This window comes from Plectropomus leopardus, chromosome 22 (genome assembly GCF_008729295.1).
Source record: "Plectropomus leopardus isolate mb chromosome 22, YSFRI_Pleo_2.0, whole genome shotgun sequence".
Taxonomy (NCBI): domain Eukaryota; kingdom Metazoa; phylum Chordata; class Actinopteri; order Perciformes; family Serranidae; genus Plectropomus; species Plectropomus leopardus.
The window spans coordinates 22,533,165-22,557,864 of record NC_056484.1 but is presented as its reverse complement, the minus strand read 5'-3'; the positions used below and the strand labels follow the sequence as shown (position 1 = coordinate 22,557,864).

The 24,700-nt window shown below is 36.0% G+C and overlaps 1 protein-coding gene across 1 annotated transcript; it reads right to left on the bottom strand.

The window, feature by feature from the left end:
• Nucleotides 1–1,614: 1,614 nt before the first annotated feature.
• Nucleotides 1,615–23,009, bottom strand: rergla (RERG/RAS-like a). The gene is given in 6 exon segments (XM_042511664.1): nt 1,615–2,459; nt 3,433–3,496; nt 3,499–3,580; nt 20,251–20,324; nt 22,674–22,730; nt 22,849–23,009. Coding segments are annotated over 6 exon segments (615 nt in total). The 5' UTR covers nt 22,901–23,009; the 3' UTR covers nt 1,615–2,173.
• Between the last annotated feature and the right edge of the window lie 1,691 nt (nt 23,010–24,700).

The window sequence follows — 24,700 nt, the reverse complement described above, 5'->3', positions numbered from 1 at the left end:
GTCAAACACTACATTTTGGAAGATGTCAGACGTTTATGACGTCATGTTCATGTCAAAGCAGCAACTTTGTCTCAAAGAGCTGAACGACCGGAGGACTACAAACCCCGTGGAGGCAAACCTGGATCTGACGGTCAGTGGTGAATTGTGGAATAGGACACATGCTGCTCGATCCAATAAGCACCAGTTGTGAGAGCTCATTCATTGCTGCTTAAAGCTTTCATTTTAATTTATCTCATGTCTGGATACGTGTACCTTGGTTACATATTTAATGTTGTCCTCTTGTCTGTTTGTTAGCAGGCTAAAGCCAAACTGAAGGAACAGAGCCCACCTGTCCAGCAGCTCCTCCCGGATGAGGGTTCTCCAACTGTGACTGAATTTGACGAGTCGCGGCTGGAAAAAAGCGGGAAACCCAGGTGAGAAGGCAGTCCCATAACCTCCAAGCCCTCTCACACCTTACACGCCCCTTCCCAAAGCCAGTCACCTTTTCCTACAGTGTTCACTCTGAGCGTGATGCGTGCGTTTCATACAAAGTCAATGCAAAGACGCGCATAGATTCAAATTCACGGCCGGTGGCACGATGGATGTGTTTGGAGGCGAAAACGTGTTTCACCTCAATCACACAACCTGAAATTTTTCAACTTGAGCAAGAATTTCGTGTGACACTGTGTTGCGATCACCTATCGTGGTTAAGATCTAGTTGAGATATTCCTGATGATACTGTGATCCAGAAATGGAGGATAAACCATGTTGCTGTCTGTGGAAACACTAAACTTCACTGAGCATCTAGACTGTACAGAGACGAGACAAATAAGAACCTGAGGGGCTCAGTGTCTCTTGTGTGGGCTATTTGCTTCTCAGCAAAGTTCTCTGAGTAGTAAGTTGGGTCTTTTATCGTGGAAAGTAAACAGTGGAGAGCGTGTAATGTGCTGCCGTGACAGTCTGATAAATAACAGTCTTGGTTCACTGTGTCCCCAGGCACGGAGACACTGTGTGTCCATCTAGCTTTCTGTTGTATTTCACTACAAACCATGTTAACTTTCAGCTGCAACTTTCCCAGCTAACTAAAGCAAAGCCACAGCTGTTAAGTGTGAATATTCCCATGTTGCAAACTGCTCCAAAAATACTCCAGCGGCTGAATACGTGCGAGTAACGCAATGCAAAACGTTTTTTGGTGAAGAATATGCCAAATGTAATCAAAACATCTACTACATACACATACTACATGTGGAACTTTGAAATACTGTCAAATGGTAGATGTTGGAAGATGTCAGAAGTTTATGACTTCACGTTCATGGCCAAGCAGTTTGGTTTTTAATGATGTCTGTTTGTTAGCAGGCTAAAGCCAAACTGAAGGAACAGAGCCCACCTGTCCAGCAGCTCCTCCCAGATGACAGTTCTCCAATTCTGACTGAATTTGACGATGAGACGCCGCTGAAAATGAGCGGGAAACCCGGGTGAGTAGACAGCCCCCTAACCTCCAAGCCCTCTCACTTTTTACACGCCCCTTCCCAAAGCTAGTCACCTTATTTTGCACTTTTCCATGAACACAATCACCTGTTCTTACACTCCCTTCCCACAGAGAAACGCAAAAAGCATGTCCTGTCATGATGCAACCTTTTAATATCATTTACAGTTTTTAAACACATTATCTTTTAGGAAATGTACAGAGCCAAATTCTCTTTAAATGTTTATTTCTCACTTCCAGACAGAGTGAGCAGGTGTGTGTTGCTTTGTTATTTCTGTGACACAGTAACTATCATATGTTATTTCTGAGCTGAATCTTTTACATGTTGCCATCTGTTTTTTGTTGCTCACATCTCAGAGTCTTTACTTTTCACTGACTGCTGATCTGAGGTATCATTTGTTGTCTGACTGCTGCTCTCAACTCACAAACATCTTAAATATCTACCTGATATGGCCGAGGATGTGATCTAAATGAGTTTACGGGGCATTTAGTTTCATTTATTTGTAAATTTGAGAGCAAATGCATGAATTGAAGTAAGCAGACAGCAGGCTCAGACGGTACATGCTCTGTGCTACTGTTATATTACACTCACACACTAACGCCTCTCTTTCTACAGACATCAGCTCAACTGACAGCAACAGCCAGACAGGAAGTCAAGCCACAGGATGCGTTCAGTCCTCTGGTCCAGTCTCGACCGACAGCTGTCCTTCACACTGATTTCCTCCTCTTGCCGAAGACGTTGTTGATGAGTTTGGCCATGGACTTGGAGCCGCTGGGGCGTCTCCTTCGATCCTTGGCCTTGCTGCCCAGGCTAGCGCTTTGCACCATCTTGAAGAATATGAGCGCCACCTCCTGGTGATGCTCAGCCGCCGACAGTTCATAGAACTGGCAGTGAGACTCAGCAGCCAGACACTGACCCTCCTCACGCCGCACCTCCCTCATGTGGCACAGGTCCTGTTTGTTGCCCACCAGGAAGATGAGTGAATCTGCGCTCCTGCAGGAAAGATCACACAATCACTGAACCACTCTTACTTCAGGAAATGTTGTGGCTTTCACTGGTTCTTTTTACATTGCTGATACTTTACTTAAGGCCCACGGGCCAAATCTGCCCCCCCCCCCAACCCTTTTTTAATTCACAATAAGGTAAAATCATAGAAACATGCTTCAATTCTAGGAACGTCCTAAATCCTAGAACGTCCTTAAAATCAGACAAATGCCCTAAAATCCTAGAAAAGTCCTAAAATCCTTGAATTGTCTTAAAATCAGAGAAACATGCTAAAATCCAAGAAACGTGTTAAAATTTAAATGTCCCAAAATCATAGAAATGTCCTAAAATCTGAGATACGTCCTTAAATAGTCTAATTGCCAGCAAAGACACCTTGGAAATATTGAGTGACCCCAAAGTTTTATGTTATAAATATAAAATGCAGGTCCCAAACATTATGAAACACCAATGCTAACTTGCATATGCTGGGCAATTTTTATAATTTGCATAAATTTGTATAGTCACATATATTGATAATATTTCGGCAACAGCTTGGCCAATTTGGACATTATCTGGGTGGTATTGGGGTTAATTTTGAGGATGCTGAATCCAATTCTGATATTTTTCACATTTCAATACCAGAAATCTGCATATTTCCACTGCAGTTGGGCTGATTTTGCTTCATTTTTATTCAATTTAGACGTTTTAGAGGACACTGGATTGATTTTATATTTTTGAAATGATTGAAATAACTTCAAGTCAGCTATAAGTTGTACTATAATTCTAAACACATTCATAGAGCAATGCTTGAAGTTAACATTTGAATTCACAGGCCATCACACTCAGCTGATGTACAGTTGCTAAATGTTGGTATGAAGGGCGAGTACCATGGCAAAGGAAATAAGCAGCAGGCATAGACAGGGGAACTGTGTGCATGAAAGCCATGCACACAGTTCCCCTCATTGTTGCACTCAGCCGGTACCTTTTGGCAGAGCCCAGCTGGAGCTCTCTGATCAGGTGCACTATGGCTTTGGCAGTGAGGAAGGGGAGCGGTCACTGATGTCGTAGACCACAATGAATCCATCAGCCCAGTGGATCTGTTCGTTTACAGAAGTCTTACCCTCACAGGCCTGAAAAAATAAGCAGAAAAATTGACATCATGTAAAACAGAAATGTTAAAATAACTATGTAAAATCAACCAGTTCCAATACAGTGCAGTTCAAAAGTTGATGTGAAAGCCAGTCTGGCTCACTGTCTGTCCCTGAAAACACATCATTAACCTTTTGAATCCTGGAGCACCATCACTTTACTTCTTTCAATGCTTTTTCACAAGTCTTTAAAGCTTTGTTCAAAAATGCGCCACAAATTGCAGTTCAAAAAGAGGTGCAAAGAGATGATTTTTACAAGATACAGGGATGAGGATGGGCTCATCTCATGGGCTGTTTTCAAAGATGCATGTGTGTGTGTATTTGTATAAAATATAAATATGTTATAATATATGTATATGTGTGTGTGTGTGTGTGTGTGTGTGTGTGTGTGTGTGTGGGTGTGGGTGTGTGTGTGGTAGTAAGTAGCTTTTCACTGTATTCTGCTTATTTGTTGGAACTGATTTGAGGTTTTTGTTTATTTTATTTTATACGTCTGAAATAAATTTTCATTCATACATATGATACTGTGTTGTTTTTGATGATTTTGTACGACGCTATTACGTCAAAACAACCTTGAGTTCAAGAAAGGCGCTATATAAATCCAATGTATTATTAATAATTATAATTATTAATTATTATTAATTATTATTATTAATTATTATTATATATTATTAAAGATTTTTGTACAACATACTATACTATGACATTTTTCAGGATTTTTGGTAGACACACTATACAAAAATGGTTTTGATGATTTTTGAAAGACATGCTATGACTTTTTGACCACATACTATATTCTATAGTATGACGTGTCTCGACATGCTATACTATGTGCTTCGTAATATTTTCGACATGCTTTATTATGTTTTGGGATGTTATTCCGACATTCTATACTATGACGTATCTTGACATGCTATACTATGTGGTTTTCAGCTGTTTTTTTGGACATTTCATATTTTGACATTTGACCCATTTTTGGACTTTTTTTCCGACATTCTATACAATGTGGCTTTCAGATGTTCTTTGGACATTTCTTATTTTGACACTTTCCGACATACTACTTGTATGTTTTCGGTAATTTTTTATACATGGTATATTATGATGTTTTTGGATGCTTTTTCAACATTCTATTCTGCGATGTGTCTTGACATGTTATTTTATCTGGTATCAAGCTGTGTTTTTGACATGTCATGTTTGGACATTTTTCGCAATGCTATAGTATGATGTTTTCGGTCATTTTTTTTGACATGCTAAATTAATGATGTTTTTGGCCATTTTCTCAACATTCTATACTATGACGTGAGTTGACATGCTATTTTATGTTTTCAGCTGTTTTTTGGACATGTCATATTTTGATTTTTTTAAAAATACTTAAGTTTTTTCAACATTCTCTACTATCATGTGTCACAACATGCTTTTTTATGTGGTTTGCAGCTGTTTTTTGGACATGTCATATTTTGAGATCTTTCGACATACTATAACGTTTTACAGCATTTTTTAGTCACATTTTGACCCTTCCTAAAAATGGCTTTAAATGACATAGAATACCTTTTAGAGACGCGTTATAGTATACAAAGTGGGAATAAAGGTCAAAAAAAGGCCAAAAACCTCATAATTTAGCATGTCAAAAAAATGGCCGACAAGGCAATAGTATAGTATGGTGAAAAAAATCACATTTTGACCTTTCCTAAAAATGGCTTTAAATGACATAGAATACCTTGTCGAGGCACGTTATAGTATACAAAGTGGGAATAAAGGCCAAAAAGGCCAAAAACCTGATAATTTAGCATGTCAAAAAAATCCCCAAAACGGCAATAGTATAGTATGGCGAAAAAAGTCACATTTTGACCCCTCCTAAAAATGGTTTAAAAACGACAAAGAAGAGCTTGTAGAGACATGTTATGGTATACAAAGTGGGAATAAAGGTCAAAAAAGGCCAAAAACTTCATAATTTAGCATGTCAAAAAATGGCCGACAAGGCAATAGTATAGTATGTCGAAAAAAGTCAACTTTTGACCCCTCCTAAAAATGGCGTAAAAACGTTATAGAAGAGCTTGTAGAGACGTGTTATAGTATAGAAAGTAAGAATAAAGGTCAAAAAAGGCCAAAAACCTCATAATTTAGCATATCAAAAAAATGGCCGACAAGGCAATAGTATAGTATGTCGAAAAAAGTCACATTTTGACCCCTCCTAAAAATCACTTAAAGCGACATAGAATACCTTTTAGAGACGCGTTATAGTAGTATACAAAGTGGGATTAAAGGTCAAAAAAGGCCAAAAACCTCATAATTTAACATGTCAAAAAATGGCCGACAAGGCAATAGTATAGTATGTCGAAAAAAAAGTCACATTCTGACCCCTCCTAAAAATGGCTTAAAAAGACATAGAACACCTTGTAGAGACACGTTATAGTATACAAAGTGGGAATAAAGGTCAAAAAAGGCCAAAAACCTCATAATTTAGCATGTCAAAAAAATGGCCAGGAAGGCAATAGTATAGCATGTCGAGAAAAGTCAAATTTTGACTGCTCCTAAAAATGACTTAAACCGACATAGAATAGCTTGTAGGGATGCATTATAATATACAAAGTGGGAATAAAGGTCAAAAAAGGCCAAAAACCTTATAATTTAGCATATTAAAAAAATGGCCAGGAAGGCAATAGTATAGTATGTCGAAAAAAGTCACATTTAGAATCCTTCCTAAAAATGGCTTTAAATGACATAGAATACCTCTTTAGAGACGCGTTATAGTATACAAAGTGGGAATAAAGGTCAAAAAAGGCCAAAAACCTCATAATTTAGCATATCAAACAAATCCCCAAAAAGGCAATAGTATAGTATGGCGAAAAAAGTCAAATTTTGACCCCCCTAAAAATGGCTTAAAGCAACATGGAATACCTTTTAGAGATACGTTATGGTATACAAAGTGGGAATAAAGGTCAAAAAAGGCCAAAAACCTCATAATTTAGCATGTCAAAAACATGGCAGACAAGGCAATAGTATAGTATGGTGAAAAAAGTCACATTTTGACCCCTCCTAAAAATGGCTTTCAATGACATAGAATACCTTTTAGAGACATGTTATAGTATACAAAGTGGGAATAAAGGTCAAAAAAGGCCAAAAACCTTATAATTCAGCATATCAAAAAAATGGCCGGGAAGGCAATAGTACAGTATGTCGAAAAAACTCAACTTTTGACCGCTCCCAAAAATGGCGTAAAACGTTATAGAATAGCTTGTAGAGACGTGTTATAGCATAGAAAGTAGGAATAAAGGTCAAAAAAGGCCAAAAACCTCATAATTTAGCATATCAAAAAATGGCCGACAAGGCAATAGTATAGTATGTCAAAAAAAGTCACATTTTGACCCTTCCTAAAAATGGCTTTAAATGACATAGAATACCTTTTAGAGACGCGTTATAGTATACAAAGTGGGAATAAAGGTCAAAAAAGGCCAAAAACCTCATAATTTAGCATATCAAAAAGATCCCCAAAAAGGCAATAGTATAGTATGGCGAAAAAAGTCAACTTTTGACCCCTCCTAAAAATGGCTGAAAACGACAAAGAAGAGCTTGTAGTGAAGCGTTATAGTATACAAAGTGGGAATAAAGGTCAAAAAAAGGCCAAAAACCTCATAATTTAGCATGTCAAAAAAATGGCAGACAAGGCAATAGTATAGTATGTCGAAAAAAGTCACATTTAGAACCCTTCCTAAAAATGGCTTTAAATGACATAGAATACCTCTTAGAGACGCGTTATAGTATACAAAGTGGGAATAAAGGTCAAAAAAGGCCAAAAACCTTATAATTTTGCATATCAAAAAAATGGCCAGGAAGGCAATAGTATAGTATGTCGAAAAAAAGTCAACTTTTGACCCCCCGCTAAAAATGGCTTAAAGCAACAAAGAATACCTTGTAGAGAGACACGTCATAGTACACAAAGTGGGAATAAAGGTCAAAAAAGGCCAAAAAACCTCATAATTTAGCATATCAAACAAATCCCCAAAAAGGCAATAGTATAGTATGGCGAAAAAAGTCAAATTTTGACCCCCCCTAAAAATGGCTTAAAGCAACATGGAATACCTTTTAGAGATACGTTATGGTATACAAAGTGGGAATAAAGGTCAAAAAAGGCCAAAAACCTCATAATTTAGCATATCAAAAAAATGGCCGGGAAGGCAATAGTACAGTATGTCGAAAAAACTCAACTTTTGACCGCTCCCAAAAATGGCGTAAAACGTTATAGAATAGCTTGTAGAGACGTGTTATAGTATAGAAAGTGGGAATAAAGGTCAAAAAAGGCCAAAAACCTCATAATTTAGCATATCAAAAAATGGCCGACAAGGCAATAGTATAGTATGTCAAAAAAAGTCACATTTTGACCCTTCCTAAAAATGGCTTTAAATGACATAGAAAACCTTTTAGAGACGCGTTATATTATACAAAGTGGGAATAAAGGTCAAAAAAGGCCAAAAACCTCATAATTTAGCATATCAAAAAGATCCAGAAAAAGGCAATAGTATAGTATGGCGAAAAAAGTCAACTTTTGACCCCTCCTAAAAATGGCTGAAAACGACAAAGAAGAGCTTGTAGTGAAGCGTTATAGTATACAAAGTGGGAATAAAGGTAAAAAAAAAAGGCCAAAAACCTCATAATTTAGCATGTCAAAAAAAATGGCAGACAAGGCAATAGTATAGTATGTCGAAAAAAGTCAAATTTTTACCCCTCCTATCAATGACTTAAAGCGACATAGAATAGCTTTTAGAGACGTGTTATAGTTTAAAAAAGTGAGAATAAAGGCCAAAAAGGCCAAAAACCTGATAATTTAGCATGTCAAAAAAAATCCCCAAAAAGGCAATAGTATAGTATGGCGAAAAAAGTCAACTTTTGACCCCTACTAAAAATGGCGTAAAACGTCATAGAATAGCTTGTAGAGATGCGTTATAATATAGAAAGTAGGAGTAATGGTCAAAAAAGGCCAAAAACCTCATAATTTAGCATGTCAAAAAATGGCCGACAAGGCAATAGTATAGTATGTCGAAAAAAGTCACATTTTGACCCCTCCTAAAAATGGCTTAAAACGACAAAGAAGAGCTTGTAGTGAAGCGTTATAGTATACAAAGTGGGAATAAAGGTCAAAAAAGGCCAAAAACCTCATAATTTAGCATGTCAAAAAAAAACTAGCCGCAAAGGCAATAGTATAGTATGTCGAAAAAAGTCAAATTTTTACCCCTCCTATCAATGGCTTAAAGCGACATATAATAGCTTGCAGGGATGCATTATAATATACAAAGTGGGAATAAAGGTCAAAAAAGGCCAAAAACCTTAAAATTTAACATGTCAAAAAAATGTCAGACAAGGCAATAGTATAGTATGTCGAAAAAAGTCAACTTTTTTGACCCCTCCTAAAAATGGCTTAAAACGACAAAGAAGAGCTTGTAGTGAAGCGTTATAGTATACAAAGTGGGAATAAAGGTCAAAAAAGGCCAAAAACCTCATAATTTAGCATGTCAAAAAATGGCCGACAAGGCAAGAGTATAGCATGTCGAAAAAAGTCAACTTTTGACCCCTCCTAAAAATGGCTTAAAGCAACATAGAATACCTTGTAGAGACACGTTATAGTATACAAAGTGGGAATAAAGGTCAAAAAAGGCCAAACACCTCATAATTTAGCATATCAAAAAAATCCCCAAAAAGGCAATAGTATAGTATGGCGAAAAAAGTCACATTTTGACCCTTCCTAAAAATGGCTTTAAATGACATAGAATACCTTTTAGAGACGCGTTATAGTATACAAAGTGGGAATAAAGGTCAAAAAAGGCCAAAAACCTCATAATTTAGCATATCAAAAAAATCCCCAAAAAGGCAATAGTATAGTATGGCGAAAAAAGTCAACTTTTGACCCCTCCTAAAAATGGCTTAAAGCAACATAGAATACCTTGTAGAGACACGTTATAGTATACAAAGTGGGAATAAAGGTCAAAAAAGGCCAAAAACCTCATAATTTAGCATATCAAAAAAATCCCCAAAAAGGCAATAGTATAGTATGTCGAAAAAAGTCAACTTTTGACCCCTCCTAAAAATCACTTAAAGCGACATAGAATACCTTTTAGAGACGCGTTATAGTATACAAAGTGGGAATAAAGGTCAAAAAAGGCCAAAAACCTTGTAATTTATTATGTCAAAAAAAATGGCCGACAAGGCAATAGTATAGCATGTTGAAAAAAGTCAAATTTTTACCCCTCCTAACAATGGCTTAAAGCGACATACATTAGCTTGTAGGGATGCATTACAATATACAAAGTGGGAATAAAGGTCAAAAAAGGCCAAAAACCTCATAATTTAGCATATCAAAAAAAATCCCCAAAAAGGCAATAGTATAGTATGGCGAAAAAAGTCAACTTTTGACCCCTCCTAAAAATCACTTAAAGCGACATAGAATACCTTGTAGAGACACGTTATAGTATACAAAGTGGGAATAAAGGTCAAAAAAGGCCAAAAACCTCATAATTTAGCATGTCAAAAAAATGGCCCACAAGATAATAGTATAGTATGGTGAAAAAAATCACATTTTGACCCTTCCTAAAAATGGCTTTAAATGACATAGAATACCTTGTCGAGACACGTTATAGTATACAAAGTGGGAATAAAGGCCAAAAAGGCCAAAAACCTGATAATTTAGCATGTCAAAAAATCCCCAAAACAGCAATAGTATAGTATGGCGAAAAAAGTCACATTTTGACCCCTCCTAAAAATGGTTTAAAACGACAAAGAAGAGCTGGTAGAGACACGTTATGGTATACAAAGTGGGAATAAAGGTCAAAAAAGGCCAAAAACCTCATAATTTAGCATGTCAAAAAAATGGCCAACAAGGCAATAGTATAGTATGTCGAAAAAAGTCAACTTTTTGACCCCCTCTAAAAAATGGCGTAAAACGACATAGAAGAGCTTGTAGAGACGTGTTATAGTATAGAAAGTAAGAATAAAGGTCAAAAAAGGCCAAAAACTTCATAATTTAGCATGTCAAAAAAAATGGCCGACAAGGCAATAGTATAGTATGTCGAAAAAAGTCACATTCTGACCCCTCCTAAAAATGGCTTAAAAAGACATCGAACACCTTGTAGAGACACGTTATAGTATACAAAGTGAGAATAAAGGTCAAAAAAGGCCAAAAACCTCATAATTTAGCATGTCAAACAAATCCCCAAAAAGGCAATAGTATAGTATGGCGAAAAAAGTCACATTTTGACCCCTCCTAAAAATGGCTTAAAAAGACATGGAACACCTTGTAGATATGCGTTATAGTATACAAAGTGGGAATAAAGGTCAAAAAAGGCCAAAAACCTCATAATTTAGCATGTCAAAAAAATGGCCGACAAGATAATAGTATAGTATGGTGAAAAAAATCACATTTTGACCCTTCCTAAAAATGGCTTTAAATGACATAGAATACCTTGTCGAGACACGTTATAGTATACAAAGTGGGAATAAAGGCCAAAAAGGCCAAAAACCTGATAATTTAGCATGTCAAAAAATCCCCAAAACGGCAATAGTATAGTATGTCGAAAAAAGTCACATTTTGACCCCTCCTAAAAATGGTTTAAAACGACAAAGAAGAGCTGGTAGAGACACGTTATGGTATACAAAGTGGGAATAAAGGTCAAAAAAGGCCAAAAACCTCATAATTTAGCATGTCAAAAAATGGCCAACAAGGCAATAGTATAGTATGTCGAAAAAAGTCAACTTTTGACCCCTCCTAAAAATGGCGTAAAACGTTATAGAAGAGCTTGTAGAGACGTGTTATAGTATAGAAAGTAAGAATAAAGGTCAAAAAAGGCCAAAAACCTCATAATTTAGCATGTCAAAAAAATGGCAGACAAGGCAATAGTATAGTATGTCGAAAAAAGTCACATTCTGACCCCTCCTAAAATGGCTTAAAACGACATAGAAGAAGCTTGTAGAGACGACGTTTATAGTATACAAAGTGGGAATAAAGGTCAAAAAGGGGCAAAAACCTCATAATTTAGCATATCAAAAAAATCCCCAAAAAGGCAATAGTATAGTATGTCGAAAAAAGTCAACTTTTGACCCCTCATAAAAATGGCTTAAAACGACAAAGAAGAGCTTGTCGTGAAGCGTTATAGTATACAAAGTGGGAATAAAGGTCAAAAAAGGCCAAACACCTCATAATCTAGCATGTAAAAAAAATGGCCGACAAGGCAATAGTATAGTATGTCGAAAAAAGTCACATTTTGACCCCCCTCATAAAAATGGCTTAAAACGACAAAGAAGAGCTTGTCTGTGAAGCGTCATAGTATGCAAAGTGGGAATAAAGGTCAAAAAAGGCCAAAAACCTCATAATCTAGCATGTAAAAAAATGGCCGACAAGGCAATAGTATAGTATGTCGAAAAAAGTCACATTTGACCCCTCCTAAAATGGCTTGGCGAAAAAAAACGACAAAGAAGAGCTTGTCGTGAAGCGTCATAGTATACAAAGTGGGAATAAAGGTCAAAAAAGGCCAAAAACCTTATAATTTAGCATGTCAAAAAAATGGCCAGGAAGGCAATAGTATAGTATGTCGAAAAAAGTCACATTTTGAATCCTTCTTAAAAATGGCTTTAAATGACATAGAATACCTTTTAGAGAGACGCGTTATATAGTATACAAAGTGGGAATAAAGGTCAAAAAAGGCCAAAAACCTCATAATTTAGCATGTCAAAAAAATGGCCGACAAGGCAATAGTATAGCATGTCGAAAAAAGTCAACTTTTGACCCCTCCTAAAAAAATGGCTAAAGCAACATAGAATACCTTGTAGAGACACGTTATAGTATACAAAGTGGGAATAAAGGTCAAAAAAGGCCAAAAAACCTCATAATTTAGCATATCAAAAAAATCCCCAAAAAGGCAATAGTATAGTATGGCGAAAAAAGTCAAATTTTGACCCCCTAAAAATGACTTAAAGCGACATAGAATAGCTTTTAGAGACGCGTTATAGTATACAAAGTGGGAATAAAGGTCAAAAAAGGCCAAAAACCTCATAATTTAGCATGTCAAAAAAATGGCCGACAAGGCAATAGTATAGCATGTCGAAAAAAGTCAACTTTTGACCCCTCCTAAAAATGGCTTAAAGCAACATAGAATACCTTGTAGAGACACGTTATAGTATACAAAGTGGGAATAAAGGTCAAAAAAGGCCAAACACCTCATAATTTAGCATATCAAAAAAATCCCCAAAAAGGCAATAGTATAGTATGTCGAAAAAAGTCAAATTTTTACCCCTCCTATCAATGGCTTAAAGCGACATATAATAGCTTGCAGGGATGCATTATAATATACAAAGTGGGAATAAAGGTCAAAAAAGGCCAAAAACCTCATAATTAAGCATATCAAAAAAGTCCCCAAAAAGGCAATAGTATAGTATGGCGAAAAAAGTCAACTTTTGACCCCTCCTAAAAATGGCTTAAAACGACAAAGAAGAGCTTGTAGTGAAGCGTTATAGTATACAAAGTGGGAATAAAGGTCAAAAAAGGCCAAAAACCTCATAATTTAGCATGTCAAAAAAATGGCCGACAAGGCAAGTATAGCATGTCGAAAAAAGTCAACTTTTGACCCCTCCTAAAAATGGCTTAAAGCAACATAGAATACCTTGTAGAGACACGTTTATAGTATACAAAGTGGGAATAAAGGTCAAAAAAGGCCAAAAACCTCATAATTTAGCATATCAAAAAAAATCCCCAAAAAGGCAATAGTATAGTATGTCGAAAAAAGTCAACTTTTGACCCCTCCTAAAATCACTTAAAGCGACATAGAATACCTTTTAGAGACGCGTTATAGTATACAAAGTGGGATTAAAGGTCAAAAAAGGCCAAAAACCTTGTAATTTATTATGTCAAAAAAATGGCCGACAAGGCAATAGTATAGCATGTTGAAAAAAGTCAAATTTTTACCCCTCCTAACAATGGCTTAAAGCGACATACATTAGCTTGTAGGGATGCATTACAATATACAAAGTGGGAATAAAGGTCAAAAAAGGCCAAAAACCTCATAATTTAGCATATCAAACAAATCCCCAAAAAGGCAATAGTATAGTATAGTATGGCGAAAAAAGTCAACTTTTGACCCCTCCTAAAAATCACTTAAAGCGACATAGAATACCTTGTAGAGACACGTTATAGTATACAAAGTGGGAATAAAGGTCAAAAAAGGCCAAAAACCTCATAATTTAGCATGTCAAAAAAATGGCCCACAAGATAATAGTATAGTATGGTGAAAAAAAATCACATTTTGACCCTTCCTAAAAATGGCTTTAAATGACATAGAATACCTTGTCGAGACACGTTATAGTATACAAAGTGGGAATAAAGGCCAAAAAGGCCAAAAACCTGATAATTTAGCATGTCAAAAAATCCCCAAAACAGCAATAGTATAGTATGGCGAAAAAAGTCACATTTTGACCCCTCCTAAAAATGGTTTTAAAACGACAAAGAAGAGCTGGTAGAGACACGTTATGGTATACAAAGTGGGAATAAAGGTCAAAAAAGGCCAAAAACCTCATAATTTAGCATGTCAAAAAATGGCCAACAAGGCAATAGTATAGTATGTCGAAAAAAGTCAACTTTTGACCCCTCCTAAAAATGGCGTAAAAACGTTATAGAAGAGCTTGTAGAGACGTGTTATAGTATAGAAAGTAAGAATAAAGGTCAAAAAAGGCCAAAAACCTCATAATTTAGCATGTCAAAAAAATGGCCGACAAGGCAATAGTATAGTATGGTGAAAAAAGTCACATTCTGACCCCTCCTAAAAATGGCTTAAAAAGACATCGAACACCTTGTAGAGACACGTTATAGTATACAAAGTGAGAATAAAGGTCAAAAAAGGCCAAAAACCTCATAATTTAGCATGTCAAAAAAAATCCCCAAAAAGGCAATAGTATAGTATGGCGAAAAAAGTCACATTTTGACCCCTCCTAAAAATGGCTTAAAAAGACATGGAACACCTTGTAGATACGCGTTATAGTATACAAAGTGGGAATAAAGGTCAAAAAAGGCCAAAAACCTCATAATTTAGCATGTCAAAAAAATGGCCGACAAGATAATAGTATAGTATGGTGAAAAAAATCACATTTTGACCCTTCCTAAAAATGGCTTTAAATGACATAGAATACCTTGTAGAGACACGTTATAGTATACAAAGTGGGAATAAAGGTCAAAAAGGCCAAAAACCTGATAATTTAGCATGTCAAAAAATCCCCAAAACGGCAATAGTATAGTATGTCGAAAAAAGTCACATTTTGACCCCTCCTAAAAATGGTTTTAAAACGACAAAGAAGAGCTTGGTAGAGACACGTCATATGGTATACAAAGTGGGAATAAAGGTCAAAAAAGGCCAAAAACCTCATAATTTAGCATGTCAAAAAAAATGGCCAACAAGGCAATAGTATAGTATGTCGAAAAAAGTCACATTTCGACCCCTCCTAAAAATGGCTTAAAACGACAAAGAAGAGCTTGTCGTGAAGCGTCATAGTATACAAAGTGGGAATAAAGGTCAAAAAAGGCCAAAAACCTTATAATTTAGCATGTCAAAAAAATGGCCAGGAAGGCAATAGTATAGTATGTCGAAAAAAGTCACATTTTGAATCCTTCTAAAAAATGGCTTTAAATGACATAGAATACCTTTTAGAGACGCGTTATAGTATACAAAGTGGGAATAAAGGTCAAAAAAGGCCAAAAACCTCATAATTTAGCATGTCAAAAAATGGCCGACAAGGCAATAGTATAGCATGTCGAAAAAAGTCAACTTTTGACCCCTCCTAAAAATGGCTTAAAGCAACATAGAATACCTTGTAGAGACACGTTATAGTATACAAAGTGGGAATAAGGTCAAAAAAGGCCAAAAACCTCATAATTTAGCATATCAAAAAAATCCCCAAAAAGGCAATAGTATAGTATGGCGAAAAAAGTCAAATTTTTACCCCTCCTAACAATGGCTTAAAGCGACATATATTAGCTTGTAGGGATGCATTACAATATACAAAGTGGGAATAAAGTCAAAAAAGGCCAAAAACCTGATAATTTAGCATATCAAAAAAATGGCCAGGAAGGCAATAGTATAGTATGTCGAAAAAAGTCAACTTTTGACCCCTCCTAAAAATGGCTGAAAACGACAAAGAAGAGCTTGTCGTGAAGCGTATAGTATACAAAGTGGGAATAAAGGTCAAAAAAGGCCAAACACCTCATAATCTAGCATGTAAAAAATGGCCGACAAGGCAATAGTATAGTATGTCGAAAAAAGTCACATTTCGACCCCTCCTAACAATGGCTTAAAACGACAAAGAAGAGCTTGTCGTGAAGCGTCATAGTATACAAAGTGGGAATAAAGGTCAAAAAAGGCCAAAAACCCTTATAATTTAGCATGTCAAAAAAATGGCCAAAAGGCAATAGTATAGTATGTCGAAAAAAGTCACATTTTGAATCCTTCTAAAAAATGGCTTTAAATGACATAGAATACTTTTAGAGACGCGTTATAGTATACAAAGTGGGAATAAAGGTCAAAAAAGGCCAAAAACCTCATAATTTAGCATGTCAAAAAAATGGCCGACAAGGCAATAGTATAGCATGTCGAAAAAAGTCAACTTTTGACCCCTCCTAAAAATGGCTTAAAGCAACATAGAATACCTTGTAGAGACACGTTATAGTATACAAAGTGGGAATAAAGGTCAAAAAAGGCCAAACACCTCATAATTTAGCATATCAAAAAAATCCCCAAAAAGGCAATAGTATAGTATGGCGAAAAAAGTCAAATTTTTACCCCTCCTAACAATGGCTTAAAGCGACATATATTAGCTTGTAGGGATGCATTACAATATACAAAGTGGGAATAAAGGTCAAAAAAGGCCAAAAACCTGATAATTTAGCATATCAAAAAAATGGCCAGGAAGGCAATAGTATAGTATGTCGAAAAAAGTCAACTTTTGACCCCTCCTAAAAATGGCTGAAAACGACAAAGAAGAGCTTGTAGTGAAGCGTTATAGTATACAAAGTTGGAATAAAGGTCAAAAAAGGCCAAAAACCTTGTAATTTATTATGTCAAAAAAAAACTGGCCGCAAAGGCAATAGTATAGTATGTCGAAAAAAGTCAAATTTTTACCCCTCCTATCAATGGCTTAAAACGACATATAATAGCTTGCAGGGATGCATTATAATATACAAAGTAGGAATAAAGGTCAAAAAAGGCCAAAAACCTCATAATTTAGCATGTCAAAAAAATGGCCGACAAGGCAATAGTATAGTATGGCGAAAAAAGTCAACTTTTGACCCCTCCTAAAAATGGCTTAAAGCAACATAGAATACCTTGTAGAGACACGTTATAGTATACAAAGTGGGAAATAAAGGTCAAAAAAGGCCAAAAACCTCATAATTTAGCATATCAAAAAAATCCCCCAAAAAAGGCAATAGTATAGTATGTCGAAAAAAGTCAAATTTTTACCCCTCCTAACAATGGCTTAAAGCGACATATATTAGCTTGTAGGGATGCATTACAATATACAAAGTGGGAATAAAGGTCAAAAAAGGCCAAAAACCTCATAATTTAGCATGTCAAAAAATGGCCGACAAGGCAATAGTATAGTATGTCGAAAAAAGTCACATTTTGACCCCTCCTAACAATGGCTTTAAATGACATAGAATAGCTTGTAGGGATGCATTATAATATACAAAGTGGGAATACAGGCCAAAAAAGGCCAAAAACATCATAATTTAGCATGTCAAAAAATGGCCAGAAAGGCAATAGTATAGCATGGTGAAAAAAGTCAACTTTTGACCCCTCCTAAAAATGGCTTAAAACATCAAAGAATAGCTTGTAGAGACACGTTATAGTATACAAAGTGGGAATAAAGGCCATTTTTTTGACATGCTAAATTTGACTTTTCTGGCCTTTTTTCAAAATTGTATGCTATTCTCTACAAGCTATAATAAGTTATTTACAGTCATTTTTGGGACATTTCAAAATTTGACCCTTTTCGACTTCCTATACTATGCGGGTTTTGACCATTTGTTTTTTTCAACATGCTATATTATAATGTTTTTGGCCACTTTTTCAACATTCTATTGTATGATGTGTGTCAACACGCTATCTTATGAGGTTTTCAGCTATTTTTTTTGATGTCATATTTTAACATTTTTAGACATACTATAGTATGGCGTTTTCAGACGTTTTTTTCATGATTGTTGGACGATATACTATACCTTGATGTTTTTCATTATTTTTGGACGACATACTATACAATGTTGTTTTTCATGATTTTTGGATGACATGCTATTCTGTGACGTTTTTCATGATTTTTTGGACGACATAGTATGCTGTGAGTGTGAATTTTTATGATTTTTGGGAAGGCATATTATACTGTGTCATTTTTCATTATTTTTGGACTATATAATGCACTATTTCATATTTTATGATTTTTGGTCAACATATTTTTGTGACAAGGTGGTATACTATGATGTTTTTATGATACTTGGATGACAATTTATACTTTGATGTTTTTTTTATGATTTTTGGAGGACATATTATACTATGACTTTTTTATAAGGTCTGAGCAACATACTATACTATAGCACAAACTTTAGTATGATTTTTTTATGATTATTGAACAACATACTATAGTATGATGTTATCTATGATTATTTGAAGCTATACTACACTGTGATGTCTTTTATGATTTTTGAATGAATCACTATACTATGTCGTTTTTTTTCTTGGAGGAGATACTATACTATAACTTTTTTCATCATTTTTGAATGACATAATATACTGTGGTTTTTCCATGAATTTTTTCACAACACAGTATGATGTGTGTTTTTATTTTTGGAAGACATACTATACTATGATGGTTTTCATGAATTTTGAACCACATTCCATAATAGTATGATTTTTTGGCGACATACTACACTATGACATTTTTTTTGACATTCAGTGCTGCACATACAAATCTGAAGTAATTCAGAGTCATTTGAAGTAATTTCTTTCAACGATTTTGGAAGGTTTCAAAGATTTTAGGACATTGCTCGGATTTAAGGACATTTCTAGAATTTTCAAACATTTGTAGGATTTTAGGATGGTTCTAGGATTTCTGGACATTTTTGCGATTTTAGAACTTTTCTTGGATTTCGGGACATTTCTAGGATTTTAAGACATTAGGGTCTTAGCTAGGACCTCTGGCACTTTTTTTATACACAAGCTCTGTTTTGATGCCATTTTTTTGCACTCTTACATATACTAAAAGTACAAAAACAATTCCCTGTGTGAATCGCCACCCAGCACCTTATTGGGGGCCAGATCTGGCCTGTGGGGAGTACGCTGGGTGTCACTGTCTTAGTGGGTACACAATACTACAAAATACATAAAAGACTTGAGGCAGTCAAAGTGAATGAAAAGCTAGAATACCTAAAACAAGGTGTGACCTTCAGCAGAGGCAGTTTATGTTTGTGGAGGTGAGCTGATGCTGTCTTTGTGCTCTAACTCAGATGAATGGAGGACTAAACTCAGGCTGGAGGCAGTGGTTCAGCTGAGAGGACGGCCCCATGCTCGACTGGCCCTGCAAACTAAGACGGATGAAAGTGCCTTTTTTTTCTCTTCACAATCATTGGGCTCTATTTTAAACACACAAGCACAACAACAAGCTCAGATCAGGAGGTGTTGGGTGCACAAGCTGTGTGGGCATCTCCACCTGCTATTTTAGTTCATGTATGGGTAGCAGTGCTAAAGGGCTGTGTGGACAGAAGGCGTTTTGTTATGTTTTTAACGGAACACGTTTATTAATTTTTTTTCGTTCACCTGTGACAAGCGAACCATGTAAAATTACTTTTCTCTGACTCTTATTTCTCTGACTGTTGTGTCTCTGTGTTTGTGTCTACCCTGTGTGTGTGTGTGTGTGTGTGTGTGTGTGTGTGTGTGTGTGTGTGTGTGTGTTCCTCACTTATGACAACTACTGTCACAATGCTTGTTGGAATGCATGGGTTTGATTGGCCATGTAGCATCACATGAGATGATTTACAACATATCATTAGATATGACGTACTGCACTGTAAAAATTTCTCTGATTTTGGATGACGTAGTAAACTGAAGTTTTTTATGATTTTTTGGAGGACATATACTATGTTTTTTTTATCATTTTTGAATCACATACTATACAATGTCATTTTTTATTATTTTTTAGAAGACAAAGCGTTCTTTTATGATTTTTGACGACATACCATACTATGACATTTTCAAGATTTTTGGATGACCTACTATACACTATGTCTTTTTTTGGACATTTTTGAATGACATACTCTACTATGACAGTCTTATGATATATGGATGACAATTTCCCATGAGATGATTTACAACATATCATAGGATAATGTAATGTAATAGGACTGTAGAATGTATCCCTCTGAGGTTATATTCTTAATATATTACCTAATAAATTAGTACATTCACTGCACAAAATAGAGCAGGGCTTCAACCAGACCAATGTTTGGTAACTGTGTGATCAGAGGTAATTTTTTTATGCTTTCTGTGGTTACTGGACTATCTAAATAGATACAAAATCTCTTTTTGTGAACAAGATGATCAACATCTTGTTGGTCTTGCTCCATCTCTGTGTGAACTCACCTGAGAGCACGGGTCATAGACCTCCAGATTCATCTGCTTCCCATCCACACACAGCCGCTTTCTGTAGATGCACTCTGTAAAAGGGAGAAAAGGAGCGATAAATCATGATGAGACTCATTTTTCTGTTGATTCTTTGTGTACAGAACAATAAAATGGAATCATCAAAGATAGCTGCAGCTGGTGAGAGACTTCCGCATACCAGGCAAAAACACACACACATCCTTATAATACATACACACTTCCCTATAATACATCCATGGTGCTGATCTGACCAATGGGAGCAGTTTGAGTTTCAGTGTCTTACCAAAGGACTTCAACATGTGGACATACAGTATGTACAACTTCTGAAAGATTTTTGTGGATATGAGGGTGAAAATATACACAGTTTGTAAAATAGTGATATATTTTCAAGTTCGTTTTTTCAACATACAATATTATGATGTTTTTGGACACTTTTCTCAACATCCTATACTATGACATGTCTCCACATGGTATTGTATGGGGTTTTAGCTTTGTTTTTTGGACACGTCATATTTTGACATTTTTCAACATACTATGCTTTAATGTTTTTGTCACTTTTTTGACATGCTATATGTTTTTGGCCATTTTTTTCAACATTCTATACTATAACATGTCTAGACATGCCATACTATGTGGTTTTCAGCTGTTTTTTGGACATGTCACATTTTGACATTTTTTTCGACGTACTATAGTATGATGTTTTCTGCCATTTTTTGGACATGATATATTAGGACGTTTTTAGCCGTTTTTTCAACATGCTATACTATGCTTGTCTTTGACATGTTATACTATGTGGTTTGCAGCTGTATTTTGGACATGTCATATTTTGGCATTTTTCGCCATACTATAGTATGCCGTTTTCTGTCGTTTTTGGAACATGCTTTATTATGATGGTTTTGGAATTTTTTTCAACATTCTATACCATGAAGTGTCTCAGCATGGTATACCGTGTGGTTTCCAACCCCTTTTTTGACATGTTGTTTTTCATAATTTTTGGACGACATACTATACTATGACGCTTTTCATGATTTTTGGATGACGTACTATTCCATGACGTTTTTCATGATTTTGGGATGACAAACTATTCTGTGACCTTTTCCATGATTTTTGGACAACATACTATACTATGACATTTTTTTTATGATTTATGGAAAACATACTATACTATGTTGATGTGGTGACTTTGGACAACATACTATTAAGTGATTTGTAAAATAATTTACATTTATCCAAATTGGTTTGGTATGTGTTTGTGGATTGAATGATGCATTTTTAACACCTTAAATTACTCACAAATCATCCTACTCATTTGTAAATGAGCAAAGACGTATTTGTCACCAATACTGAGACAAATTTGCACCTTTTTTCTTTCACACCTTGCACAGTATCTCAGCTACACTCCCTGAAGGAAGGAAGAAAACAAGCTCAGATGAAACTAGATTATTCTTGGGGAAACAATAGCCTATTGAGCTGCTATCAGAGACTAATGTGAGTCATTCTCCCTGCAGGTCAGGCGGCTTTTCAAGGAGGCTGCACAGTGTTATCATCATTACAGCACCACTCCTCACAACACATCTTGGCTGACAATATTACAAAATACGACTAAATGGATCAAATATTTAGCCCACGCTTTCAGTATTGAGTTGTGTGCATGCTGACAGAAGCTGCAGTGCCTGTAGTTTAAAGCTTGGCAGCTGTTAACATCATGCAAAGTACAGAACATAAGAGAGTTTACAAGCAGAAGAGATAAGACGTTTTGGGTAGAAAACAGCAGAGCGAGTCAACCAGTGTACAGGACCTAGAAAACAAGCCAACTGGCATACAAACATATCCAGATGATTGTGATTTTTGCAGGACAGGGATATAAAGGAGCATGATGCTGAACATATGAGTGTGCAGACAGAAAAAGGTTACAGGGAGGGATACAGAATATTACACTAACTTAAGTTTACCATCATTGAAAGATATTTAGAATTCTACATACAAAAATATTTTCTTATTTTATGAAATAGATTTAACAAAAAAAATACAATTTACATCATTAACTATCTGATCAAATAATAAAAAATAGTTTTGAAATAAAATAACAAGCCCTAATTAATGGGGAATTAAAGGATTTTTCAATCTGGACCCTAATTTCTAATGTTAGTCTGTCTGACTCATAGAAAAACATTTTTTGACACTGATCCAATATTGAGAGAGAGCGCTGCAGCCAGAGGTGTCAAAACAGGCTGAAATAACCACTCACGGCAGGTATGCTCCATCAATCTACGCCAATGGAAAGTATTTATTTTTGCTTTTTTTGGTTTCAAAGTTTAAATCAGTCCTGGTGTCTGTTGGTACAGAGGAAGGTGGACATATTTCTGATTCCAAAATGTAATCACTGTGTAAAAGTGAATTACCTGAAGAGGACGCGTACTCCCCGATGAAACGCCTGGTGAGGAACCGCACGATAAGAGCTGCAGACACACACACAGACACACACACACAAACACACACAGAGAGGCGAGCTCAGTCAGAAGTGATAAGTTGTCGATCTCTGATGTTTAGAAACTTGCTGCACAGCTGCTCTCCTACCTGATTTCCCGACTCCTTCACTGCCCAGCACGGCGATCTTGATATCATTCATGTTCGCTGTAGAAACAAAACTAGAGTCCGGTACAGAAATATCTCTCACATCTCATGCATACAGGAGCTAATCAGTGAAATTGTTTGGTCAGAGCTGGTGTGCTGCCTGGCGTCACCCGCTGCACGCTGGCCGGGGGGCGGATCCTCGACAGCGGCAACACACCTAGGAGAGAAGGGGGGGCGTTTCCATCCGTCCATCCATAAATCCAGCCCAGAGATCCAGCCCATTAGAACCACATTTCCTTTCAACCCTTTGAAACCTAAGCAAACTTGCTTGATTTCTTTCAAAATAAATGGGAAGAAGGCAATAAGCAACAAAAGAATAATTGACCCCCCAAAATTAGCAAGAACTTTTAAAAAAAAAAAACAAAACAAGAAAATTACCTGAAAATTATTTCTTTTAAAAAATGGGGGGAAAGTGCTTAAAAATAAATTTAGTCCGTGTAATTATGATAATTATAAATATAGTTTTCTCTTCCTCTTTCCCTAGCATTTTCTCTTTAAAAATAATGTTCAAAATCTACTAATTTCTTGCAATCTTTGGAACATTTCTGACCAAGTAACTCATTGCCTTTTTGTCATGCGTTGAAACAAAAATTGGAATGAATGAAATCAAAAGTTTAAACACTTGTGAAAGGCATCTTTAAGTAGTGAAAAAAGTTGTGTCACTCCAGGTTTCAGAGGGTGTCCTGATTTTTTATTTATTTTTTTTTTTTTTTCTTTTTTTTTGTTGGCAATGAAGCTCCCAAAGAATCAGGAATTATACAAATAAATAAATAGAATTAATTTTAAAAAAAAATTATTTTAATTTCAATTTTATGTGACAGTATAAGATGCAACAATGTGTAAGCGGCATGTAGCGGCATGCTGTGGCTGCAGTTTTAACCTTTTAACAACTGAATCGAGATCAATTTTATGGGCTGCATTTCAACACCTTTCATGAGCATTTAAACCTCTAAAAACCTGAGAAAACTGGACAGATTTCTTTCTTTCTCTCTCGCTCTCTATTTTTGTTTTCTTTTTTTGCTTTTTGCTTTTTCATGTAATTTCTTTGAAACTTTTGAAACTTTTAAAATATCTTACAAATGCACATTTCTAAAGATGTGCACAAGAAACGGTGAACTCGCAGGGTTCACATCCTGCCCAGGTGAACATGTCGTCAAAAGCTGGTATTTAAAGTAAATTATTTAAGAGCTCTTTGTTTTCTTTTGTTAGCTCCTGCATTTCCAAGCTACGCATGTGACTGAATAACTATCAATCATTTAATACATTACAAAAGGTAAACAGTCTAGTAGGTTCCCCTGCCAAACACATCTTACCCATCTTTTCTCTCCAAGTCTTTATGTTCTGAAGTGTTAAATCAGCCATATTTTAGGTAGATGATTTCCTGTGAAGTGAGTCCAGGTGTGATTGAGTATCTCTGGATGAAAAATGTGCAGGTCAATCTGCTAAATAACTGCACATTTGTGAGGCCAGCAGCCCCTCCGGCATTCCCCTTTTAAAACTGTGGCTGTAAATCCTGATCTTACGTAACATGCTGATAAGCTCCATGTTTCCATCAGCTGTAAACACACAGGCGGAGCAGAACAGTTGAGCTGCCAGGATCCACCTCCATTTCTAACGGAGGAGAGGATTTCCTCAAGGATTTGGTTTCCTCAGCACCAAGTGCTGCAGGGAATAGGCATAGCCATTCATTATGTGTGCCATGTGAATAACATAATTTCTATTTGAAATGTGCCGGCAGTGACAGTCTAACTGGATTACAGCACTACAGATGACTTTACTTCAGCACGTGAGTTCA